The sequence below is a fragment of the Poecilia latipinna genome, unplaced genomic scaffold (genome assembly GCF_001443285.1).
Source record: "Poecilia latipinna isolate Pla-1442-1.1 unplaced genomic scaffold, P_latipinna-1.0 Scaffold909, whole genome shotgun sequence".
Taxonomy (NCBI): Eukaryota; Metazoa; Chordata; class Actinopteri; order Cyprinodontiformes; family Poeciliidae; genus Poecilia; species Poecilia latipinna.
Genome location: NW_015113525.1, coordinates 62,900 through 74,657, shown reverse-complemented (window position 1 = coordinate 74,657; position 11,758 = coordinate 62,900). Strand labels below are relative to the sequence as shown.

Below are 11,758 nucleotides of genomic sequence, written 5' to 3'. Positions count from 1 at the left end.
AATATTATCGTTTATCGCAATAATTTCTTTAGACAATTAATCGTCCAGCAAAATTTGTTATCGTGACAGGCCTATTTCCATGTTGTTCATAAATATGAACAACATGGAACTATTTCCATGTTGTTCATAGAAATGAACAACATGGAAATAAAGACTTAGGTTGCGTTCACACTGCAGAACGAACTGACCCAGTTCCAATTTTTTCACCTTAATGCGACGCGTATCTGATCTTTCCATGACTGTCTGAACAACACAGGTTGGATGTTTTTTCAAATGTGACTCAGCCCACCTGGATATCCCGATACATATCCGATCTACAAGTGACCTGAATCTGAACGTCCAGGTCGCGTTCATCTGGCCTGAATGTCATTAATACTAGACAAACGTCACTATTCTGCGTCCTGATAAACGAGAAGAAAAACAACAACCATGGCAGACGATAATGAGGATTAAGTCGTTAATGTACTGGCTCCAGTCGGACAACAACTTTAAAATCATAAGACACGCTCCACTGTTAGCATCCATGTTTACTTCCCCAAACATTGAGATTTTCTTCTTCTTCTTTTTTAACGCTGGATGGCAAAATACTGAGCACGCTCTCTGGGTGTGACGTTACTGAATGTATCTTTGTGTGATTATCCTTTACAACCACATTTTATTTAGATTTCTACAGAGACACCTGCAGACACAATACACTGGAGCATCTTTAATGAGGATAAAAAGATAAAAATGTCAGCTTTTTTTAAAAAAAAAAAGTTGTCCTGTGAATAGAAATTAAATTAATTTAATCAGAACTGTTACAAATAAAAAAAAACAGTTATAATTTGGTTTTCAAATTGTTGTCTTATAATTGCTTCCATCACCTACAAGATAAAGAAAATTAATTGTGTTAAAGTTTTTATGGTTGAAACCCATGAATAATTTTGAGTGTTGTTCTCTCATTTTTCTTTTACTTAAAAAAAAAAAAAAAATCACATTAAAAATGTCAGCATAAAATTTTGGAATAGGGGATCCCTGTAGAACCGCCTGCTGACCATTAAACGTTGTAACAGGAAACAAAGTGAAGCGTTTCTGTCCACACTAAAAGGAAGTCAATAAAACCTGAAAATAAAAGTTGCTAACACCCCAGTCTGCACAACTCACTGGACGCTGAACTGGGAATCCATCTTAATGACACCTCTCACTTAAATTACTGCATTTTAATTATTTGGACCCATAACGAAGGCTTCCTAACGAGCCGTATTGCATCCTGCTGAACAGAATCTCACTGCCTCAGTGTTGGGCAGAAGCTTCACATGATTTATAGCTTCATTTTCCACCACAGAACTCAGCCGTACAAAGGCTCTAAATACTATTCATCTTTGTTCTGCAACAAAAACAAAAAGCCCCACAGATTCACATATTAGGTGCGACAATAAAAGCCCTGTGCTCGACTGATTCAGAGCTTAAAAGCATCGTGTTTCATTCCTGCAGGCTGTGGTGCCTTGCACGGATTAGCAGAACTTCATCAAATCACTTTTTTAAAAGACATTACTTTGAGAACAAAGATGCCTTTTAAAGGTTCACTTACTTGGTAAGATTTTAATCTTTTCATGCATGAATTATGATCCTTTATGTCAGGATTTTTTCCAAACTGTTTTTGATTTTCTTAACGCATAAAAAAGGTGGGAAAAATGTTTTGTAAAACAACATTTTGCTTGCAATTTTTTTCTAGGATTTGTTTCTGGGTGATCAGTTGTAATTTTCTCCAAATACAAAGTTATTATTTGGAAAATACTTGATGTCATAAAAATGTTTTTACCTGCAAGAGTTTCTACAGTAGAAAGAGGGACTGGATATTCCTGATTTACTTACACTTCCAGCAGATGGCCAGTAGTTGGCAGTGTGTTGCATGATGCACTAGTGTCCACTTCAGTGGTCTGTGTGCATTAATAACATAAAAATTCACAAGAAACACAAGAAAAAGGCTTCTAGCTGCCCCCTGCAGTGACCATTATGGATGAAAGGGTGAACATTTTTTTGCATTCGCTCAGGTCATTTTTGACAATAAACTGTATTTATTGATCTGAAATGTTTTAATGTTAATATTTATTTACTTATTTATTTTTTGCAGAGCTAATCTGATGTCTCTCCACAAAATCTGAGCTTTAATTCTGCTCGACTGAAAATGTATTATTCCGATTCCTCACAAAACGTCACCAGTACTTGAACTTCCTCTTCCACCTGAGCCACAGACCAGAACCAGGACTTTTCTGGATCATTTTCTCCACTTAGCTCAATTCACTGGATCACGGAGTTATTCACGGAATATAGGCCAAGTTATTCTGATATCCTTCCCCTGGAGGCTGCAAGGGGCATTCCAGCGGCTCAAACGGAGCAACAGTAGAAAGGAGTTTCTCCCGCTCCAGTGAATACAGGTCACAGACAGAGCAGAGGCCGCCAGCGCAGTCACCAGCTGCAGACTCCTGCTGGAGCATTTTACCAAACCGAAATCTGCTTTTAAGCAGATTATTTCCTTGTTAGCCTTATATTAACAAATAAGAATGGTTATTATTTATGCCCTATTTGTTTGATTGCATTACCAACTGAATATCATGGAGACTACATCAGTAACAAACTGGTGTGATGATATTATGGTCTTTGGGAGGTGAATCTTAGAATCAGCGCTCTCTCCATTACACGTGATGAAGCATGAGAGTCCCCCGGCTTCTTTGAACATGAATACTTTCATTATTGTGGCAGCAGCATGTCTTTACCCTAGGTGCTGCATAAAGAAGCTTGATAGCAGCAGCTGCATCCATCAATGAACGACACTTAACACTTCAATTGGTGGTTGAGCTAAACGGATTTTAACCCAAAAAAAAAAAGAAATTTCACATGCTAAGGCTCCTTATACATCACTATGTGTCACACTCACCATGAAATATGGCTTTGAACCAGGCAGAGGTGCAAACACCTCCAAATTGCACATATGGATAATTTGCTTGACCAAGTAAAGCGGTGAGTTCTTCAAGCTTCAGAAAAAAACTTATTTGCAGAAAATGAGAAATGTTCAAAACAACAAAACACATGCAGTGCTTTCAGACCTCAAATAATGCAAAGAAAACAAGTTAGAAACAACAAAACTAATGTTTTAACTCAGGAAAAGTTCAGAAATCAATATTTGGTGGAAAAACCAGGTTTTCAATGGGGTTTTTTCTGCAGTGGATCTTTTATTTTTTTCCAGATCTGTATAAACATATATATGCACATATGTGGATGTATGTAAATATGTGCTGTATTGAAAGGACCAGTCAAAGCTGTGAATTAGCTTTAGCTATAAACTATTAGTGCACCAGCTGCAGACGCTGCTCTGTTAATTTGTTTGCCTGAATTTTCTCAATCACAGTGAGGTTGAAACTGATGGTGGAGGAGCAGAAACTCCCAAGGATTTCAGAGGAGGAATAAAAAAAGGTTGCTTCAGTTTTTGGGCTTTTTAAGCCAAGCAGTTTGACGAAGGTCAATTCTATGTATCCATGGCAACCAAGCTCAGTTTGAGGTCATACCTTTAAGTTTGAAAAGCTCGCCGTTGACGGAGTGAACGATGAACATGTAGGGCGCCTCATCGCTCGTGGTTACAGAGGCGCCGATGAGGGGCAGCGACCCTCGAGGCTTCTGGGTTTTCCCCTGCTCGTTGATGAAGTACTGCAGCTGGCCGAGTTCAGGATCCAACACAAAGTACCTGCAGGAACACGGAGACAAAAACAGAAGGGAGTTAAGAGATTAATGAACCAGAGAAAAAGAGAGCCAAGAGGGAAATAGAAAACGCACCATTACTGTTATCATCGCTATCCTTTTACTTTATGTTCACATTATGAGTGTAAAACTTTTTAATTTTCCTGCTGCACAAACTTTTTAAGTTGCGGTAAAATGAATGAGAGAAGGAGGGAGAACATGAATGACGGAGAGAATAAGCAGAAATAGAAACAACACCCTCATATTTTTCACCTCCCAAGCTGGATATTTTTAACCACAGCTCCCTCAGATGCATATTTTGCATCTGCTTTGACTAAGATGGAGCCACCATCCAGAAGTGGAGTGTTGGAGAATGATCCCCACACCTTCCTGTCTGTGATTAACAAATCAAACAGAGCTCCTGTGTAACTGAATCTCTCCCTCATCTGTCTCTTACCGGAAGATTCAGACCCACTAAGACACTTAACCTATAAGACACAGATAGGAAGACGCATTTTACTGCCTGTGGTCTGAAAGGATGTGATATAACATTCAATAAGCTGACCTATCTGCACCGCCTAACGATTTGTTCTGGTCGTTAGAGTTCGAAACAGTCCAGCGTGCGCAGCGGCCTGAGGTAAGGTGCAGTTATGTCTGACCTGCATCCTGCTCCAGCATTGCCCTGCATCATCATTTTTCCAACCAGAACTTAAATTTCCATCAATTGCTGCTCCACCTGCTGCTTTCATTCACAATTCTGCTAATTCTTAAGTTAAGCTAGAAGAGGGAAAACAATGGGGACAACGGTTTTTTCAGGGAAACAAGGGAAGCAAAGCAGGTTAAGTCCTTTGCCCGCCACCTACTTTTACTTTTTTAAGATTAAGTTCAGTCTTGGGTTTCCAAATATAACGATCAGGCTAAGATTTTACTTTTCTTTTTTCATTACTAGGAAAAAGTCATAATATTAGAGGGATAAAGTTGTAGGTAATACAAGAATAAAGTTGTATGACAATAAAGTCTAAATTATAAGAAAATAAAGTCCTGATATTTCCAGAATCATAAAGAAGTCATAACTTAATTGTGAGTTTTAACTTAATGCTGCAATTTAAACCAAATATTTATTTCACAATATGCAACAAAAAGCTTCCCTCCCCTACTTAAATTTCAGACCTTTATCTATTATTTTCATTCATTAATCAAGTTAAAATAACTACTTATTTTACTTTAGAATAAATTAAATTCTTGTTTCAAATTGCAGGAACAAAATTTCTGATCTGATAATGAATTTTATTAAATATCACAATTAATTTTGCTCAAAAACATTTAGTGTGAACAAAACATTCTCTCCAAGCTTTGCAAACTTAAAATTGCATCAAAATGAACATTTGCCCTAATAAGACAAGAGTCAGATCAATGTAACTCATTTCCATCTCAGGATAGAAAAATACACCACTAAGCATTCTGGGAAATAGTTCCCACTTCCTGTCTTTATCTTCTTTCAGTTGTTTGACGTGTTAACCTAAAAAAATCTAGTTTACTCAACTTTTGGACGTCTGACAAAATTAACACAACTTACTACTGTAAGTTTATCTTTCAGAAACTCACATCTAGGTTCAAAATCTAAAACTCACTAAATTTATTTGACTTAAAGAGCAGAAAATAATATGTGCTATGTTGCGGTATACTTGTGGAAACTGGAACATAAAGACTTTAATTTAATAGTAATTTTCTTAAATAGTTTTTTAGCTACTTCTTTAAAATAGTAATTAATTCCCCTAATGCACAAAGTCGTTTATGGCAAAGACTGAAAAAAGTAAGCTCACAGACTTCATCCTCTAACTGAGGCACATTCTGGTTTTGTTTCCCCGACAGGAAGCAGTGGATCCTGCTGTCTGAAAACCGATCCCCTCCCACAGTCTTTGCCCTCTTCCATCAGCAGAGCCGCTGACTTGTGTCGACCAGAGCCGACCAGGGAACAATCTGCCTGCATCAGTTTGCGTCCGCCCCTCTCCGTTTCCCCCTCGCGCGCTGCATGTACGCCACCCCGACAGAACATCAAGTCCTATCACCCTGTTGTTCAGTCAGCAGAATGGAGCCTTTTACTCTTGACCCCTCCAGGCAATCTTGGCTTTTGCAGCTAAAACTCACTGCAGACTTTTAACATGATGAATGACGCCAGGGAGCAAACCTTGGGCTTGATACTCAGTCTCTCGTGTCAGAGTGAGGCTGGTATAACCCAACCTGCAAGGCCACAGACTCAGCAACGAGCCAAGTGTTTACTTCTGGAGGCGGAAGGGAACGGGCCATATTTTAATTTTACTATATTCAGTGAGTTATCTCCAAACAGCAGAGAGGAAGGGCGAAACGTTGATTTGACAAAGTGTCACCACTCTTCTAAGTGCAATGCAGTAATTGATATGCTGGCACCAAATGCAGTTATTCAAAATAAAAAATAAAAAATAAAGTAACTCTAAACAGATTTATGGGAACACTGAAGAAACAAAAAGGTTAAGTTTATTCAGGAAAAACAAAGTTGACAGCAGTTAACAAAGCTAATTTTGTGCAAGATGGATAGATCCACTGTTTGGTTGATTATGTAAATTATTAAGAAGAAGAATTACGAAGTGATTACTTCGACTGAAAAGATTCCTCGAGTGACTGGATTATGAAAAACCTCCAGGCTAGATTTGGTGCTTCATTTAGTCCATGTGACAGCATCCGGTAACACTTTATTTGAAGGGGGGTGAATAAGACTGACATGACACTTTCATAAACATGACATAACACCTGTCATGAACATGAATAAGCCTTCATGAATATTTATGACTGTTGTCATAAAGCATCTTTCGGTAAATTATGACACTTTTAATACAAAGTTGACATTATTCAAAATGTCTTTGTTATGACAACTTGACATTAACCAATAAATTATTACTGTTTAAACTTTACCTTTAATAACATAAAGTTACCTCATTTTTAAAGTGCAATCAGTAATACTTTTATAACAAATTTATATCAGTAATGATTTCTTGGTTAATGTCAAGTTGTCATAACAAAGACATTTTGAATAATGTCAACTTTGTATTAAAAGTGTCATAATTTACCGAATGACGCTTTATGACAACAGTCATAAATATTCATGAAGGCTTATTCATGTTCATGACAGGAGTTGTCATGTTTATGAAAGTGTCATGACAGTCTTATTCAACCCCCTTCAAATAAAGTGTTACCCAGCATCCCAATAATTTGTCATTTTGTTTCATCAGGACAATTTTTACATCTCAAGACCTGCTTATTTGTACATTAGCGTCCAAAATCATCACGTCTGTCTGGGGTTGTGGAAAAATGCTGCTTGGAAACTCTCTGTTTTCTATTTTCTGTTTATTCTTTTCAATAATGTCAAACTCAAATCCAGGTTGTTGTTGTTTTTTTGCTTATTTTACCATCAGAATCCCATATTATCAAATGTGACTCTTATATGCATTTTTAATAGAAAATGTATTTAATTTCCAGTTGGCGTTGTTTAACATTTGCATCAAAAAGCATCTTATTTTGTCTCCTTATTATTCCAATAAATCACAACAATAATTAGGCTGTATGGAAAGCTTAGTCAGGACATTTGTTCTCATTAACAGTATCGCTCCTATTTCCTAATGCAATCCCATCGATGCTGCAAGGACTGGCTCGTCAGCAGAATCACATCTTCACTTGTTTGGTGGTTAATTCTCAAAAAATGCTCCTGGGGACAACAGAGCAGAGCGAGGAAGTGAATCACATTCACTGTCGGAGGGCAGAGTCAGAGATTCTTGCTCTGCAGTAAAGTGACTGTCAGGAAATTTATGTACAGTCATCATTTCACCATCTTGTGGTGTGACGAGAAGCTGTTTTCAGAAATATTCAGTCATCTCACTGTGAGCATCCCACTCATGCTTGGGTTTCCTCAGCATCTCCACATTTCCTTCAAACATTTGCTTTTCTACTATGAGCAAGTAATGAACTCTCGGGCTGCCTGAGCTCATTTGTTGAATAAATTACCCTCTTTTTGACTTGCACCACTTTGCTCTATGTCTAACGGTGATTTAATTCATTTGTTTCAAGTAGAGTGCTGCTCAAAGTCAATTTTCCAAAACATCCTGCAGTGAACAAACAACTTCTTATTAAGATCCAAATAATAGGATACACCAGACAAATGGGCCTGTATGAGATTCTCGCTACGATAAATTGCAAAAATATTATTTTCACAGTTATAACAAAGATTTGAAAGAAAAATTGTTTTAGAAATCTATATTTTACAGGGTGCACCGATTTATCTGTGCCGATTTCCTTAATTTTGGGAGACCAGTGATTGGCCGATACTTGCATGTGAACCCGATCTGATCTACTTCAACAAAAGTCCAAGAATCAGCCACTGTCCTCTTCTGCTCTACCGTGAGAAAAGTTTGACTGACAGACCAGATTTGAAGTTAACATTAGTCACTCTGTTGCCAAGTCAGTGACTTTCTTGCTATATTTAATGACATTTCAGACAAAAAAAATTGGTATCGGCCAAAATCGGAATCAGCAGGTCAGGATTTTTAAAGATCGGTAATCATGATCGGCCAAAAAAAACTACAATCATCTATACTACTACTTTTCCTGGGCCTGGGAAACATTGACTACAACAAGATTTGCTTAAATTGAAAACAAAGAAAACACCTGCTACCAACTTTGAATCACTTACTGATAGGCACAGTTCAATCTTTCCAGTACAAAATAACTGAAATCTGAACTTATTCCAATGAATTTCTGCTGTTTTTCCGTCCACGGCGACCTGTGATGCAGTGAATTCCTGGAGTTGGGCGTCAAAAGACAAAACAGACACTAAAATTACCAGGACACTGAGCTAACTCTATAAGTATTCTTCCTTTTATCAACAACAGAGTCTCACAGGAGAGCTGCATTACCTCACAGCTTTAATCAAAGGAGTGCAGTCCTGAGTGCGTTTGAAACAGAATGATTCATCCTCTGCGTGCTCCCTGTGCTCTCGACTACTTAAGAAGGCATAGATTCAGGAACCTCACATTCTGCATGATCAAAGCCTCATTTTCATGTGATGAGATGTTGGAAAAGAGATTGTGAGAGCTACAAATGCTTCTTATTCTTTGATGTGCACACAAGTGATTGGACACCAGCTCACATTTCATAAATAGTAGCAGAAATCCAGATTGTGCATGAAAAGCGCTTTTTAACCAGTGGAAGTTTGAATTTTTACAAAATTTAAAATATCTTCCATTGCTCCCTGACTCCGACTGACTGTCTCTGCTTCCTACCACCGTAAGCAGCTCTCAGCCACAATCCAAATTTTTGCAGTCCGGTTCTGCAGAACAAATCAGCATCAACTACACCCAGAGTCAAATAATCACAGTAAGACTGCAGGGATGGAGGTTTATCCTAAAACCGCATTCCAGCTTCCATTATAGCCACAAAACCTCCACCAGGTAAATCCTGACTGACACACAACCGTCGTCGTGTTTACGCTAAAGGAGCTAAAGCTTCACAGGATCCATTATTGTAACTGTTCTGCTTCAACTTCATAACTCTCCTCTAAGGTTTACAACTTATTTTAGTACTTTGGTCATAAATACGATGGTTATAGCAATCGTCCTCTTCTAAATGTTTATATCAGTAGCTATGGAAAATTAAAAGCATAATAATAATTATAATACTTTTAATTTCTCGTAAACAAGAGAAGAAAATGCAGAAAGAAAAGGAAAATTAAAATACCAACGTTGAGCCAGTAGATGGTGATGAACATTTACACAACAAAACACAAAAGGACATTCTCCATACTGATAACTTTCCTGAACAATCGGTTATATATTTGACTATTATTGATTATTTTTCTTAATAATTAAACTTTTCAAACACACAAAGTTTAGTTGTAACATTATAAAAAAAAAAAAATCAAGCCAGACATGAAATAACTGGTAAAAACTGTGCTGTTACTGTGGCTTTAGCAATATATGTCATTCTTGATTCATTTCTAGTTAAATTTTTCTGGATCGGCTGCTTTTCAAACCAAAGTCAGTAGCTTGTGAAGTTCCTACATATTCCAGCTTCCCACATTCTCTTTTGAATATTTTGTTATGCTCTAAATTAAAAATTGTGAGTTGGGAAACCTGTGAATCCCGCAGTATAAATAGGTGGGCGTCCATGGTGTAACAGCCAAACAAAAGCGATCTGTTGCAGTGCTGCAACCAGCAGCGCCTGCAGCTGTACGGCCTGTGCATTACCTTGAGATTTTCCTTTAAAAAAAAAGAAAAGAAATTATAATTATTGTACTTTTTATTGGTTTTCCTAGCTAAAAATGAAGAAGTGCACTTTCAACCCTCACGCAGTTTTAAGAGAGGTCTAATGAACCCTGCATGAACTTTCTATCTTCTGTGCGATCCGCCTGCACTTTTACATGTTTGGTTGTTTTTTCATTCGGGAACTGAAGCGCTGACGCTTCTCCGCTGATCGACCGTGACACCTGCCGCGCTCTTCCCCAGCGTCACGCTAGACTGTTAAATCTAGTCAAAGATTTGTCAAAAAGAGTAGAAATTAAGCAAACATTGTCGCTTCACCTCCTCCTCCTCAGGAGGTCTAAGACACAAAACATGAACCTGGGAATTTCCATCCTCCTCCTCTTGTGGATCACATGGGTAGGCTTTGCTTTTCTGTCTTCATTCTTTAAAGTGCGTGTGGCGCATCGTGCGGGAAGCATCGTGAGTCATGTGGATCCGATCTGCTCTTTCTGTGTCATGTGCCTGTGTGATATTTGTGTGGGTTAGGTTTGTGCGATTTATCCGTGTTGGGGATCCAACTGCGTTCGGGTGGATTAGGTGCGATGACAGTTTTGTGAGTTCCCTCCGATAATATCCTGCAGATTTTAACCATTGATATATCAGTGTATTGCACAGCTCTAGTCTGAAAGTTGAAATCAACAAATCATCTTCAAGCAAATGTGCCGTATTATTTACAAATTAATATGAATACAAACTGTTGTTGATCATGTTGTTTTTTACTTTACATACAGCTTACTTACATTTTACTACTTTAACTCCTGAATTTTACACGAGAATCAATACATGAACATCTTATGTCAAAGACAGGCAAGTAAAAATCTAATAAATTATAATTTATATATGCCTCAGTTATTTGCACCAACAACAAATCTTATAAGGGAGCTTTCAGAGTGTACTGTGATTCTTTTGTTCTTTCACCTAGAATTAGCACCAGCAACCTGACAGCAGTGTGCACCCAGCAGAGCCTGGTATCTATACCGATTCTGCACAGACATACATCTCCTGCACTACACAACAGCACTTCATGCTAGCAAATGTCCACCTACGCAGTGCAGAATTAGCTCCACTCAGGTCTGCATGCCACATGACACACACACACAGTGTGTTTCCCTACATGATGCACTCTGAAACGTGACCAACATCTCTAATCCCTCCAAATGAACCTGGGCTCATCTCTCATCTCCTTCACAGGTTTCCACAATTAAATGCTGCAGGCACTTTTAGATATTAGCTACTTATAGCTTTAAATGCTAAACACCTGGGGACCAGTAGACTGTCCAGATACTGGCCCCCTCTTCTCTAATCTGTTTGGGGAAACATGAGCCTAAAACTGCTGTGACAAGCGCTGTGAAAGCACAACATTTTAACAACCAAGCTTAAGCTCTTTAACATTCAAAGTAAAAAATAAAAATCATGGGATTAAAGCACTACAACGCCTAAGTAACAAGCGGATATGAAGGAAATAAAACCAGACAAAGGAGACAAAGTAAATGTGACTTTTTTGAGGGCAAAAACTTATAACACCAACACAGCTCTCTTTAAAAAGCTCATTAAATCATACATTAACTGAAAACTACGGCTTTTTGGTTGAATTTCAAAAGCTAAAAATCCAAGCCAATTACTAAAAAATCTTTAAAATAAAGAAATTACTTAAACAGAACCTGACTTACAGCATGAAGTAGGCTAAAACATCACATGCAAACCTGCATACAGTGTGA

At 37.9% G+C, this 11,758-nt stretch overlaps 1 protein-coding gene across 1 annotated transcript in view; it reads right to left on the bottom strand.

Annotated features, from left to right (window-relative positions):
- Positions 1–11,758, bottom strand: part of LOC106957507 (oxysterol-binding protein-related protein 10) — a 133,512-nt gene that overhangs the window by 102,616 nt on the left and 19,138 nt on the right. Inside the window, exon 2 of the mRNA XM_015048883.1 lies at positions 3,546–3,721. Coding sequence (XP_014904369.1) covers positions 3,546–3,721 — 176 coding nt within the window. The remainder of the gene's footprint in view (positions 1–3,545; positions 3,722–11,758) is intronic.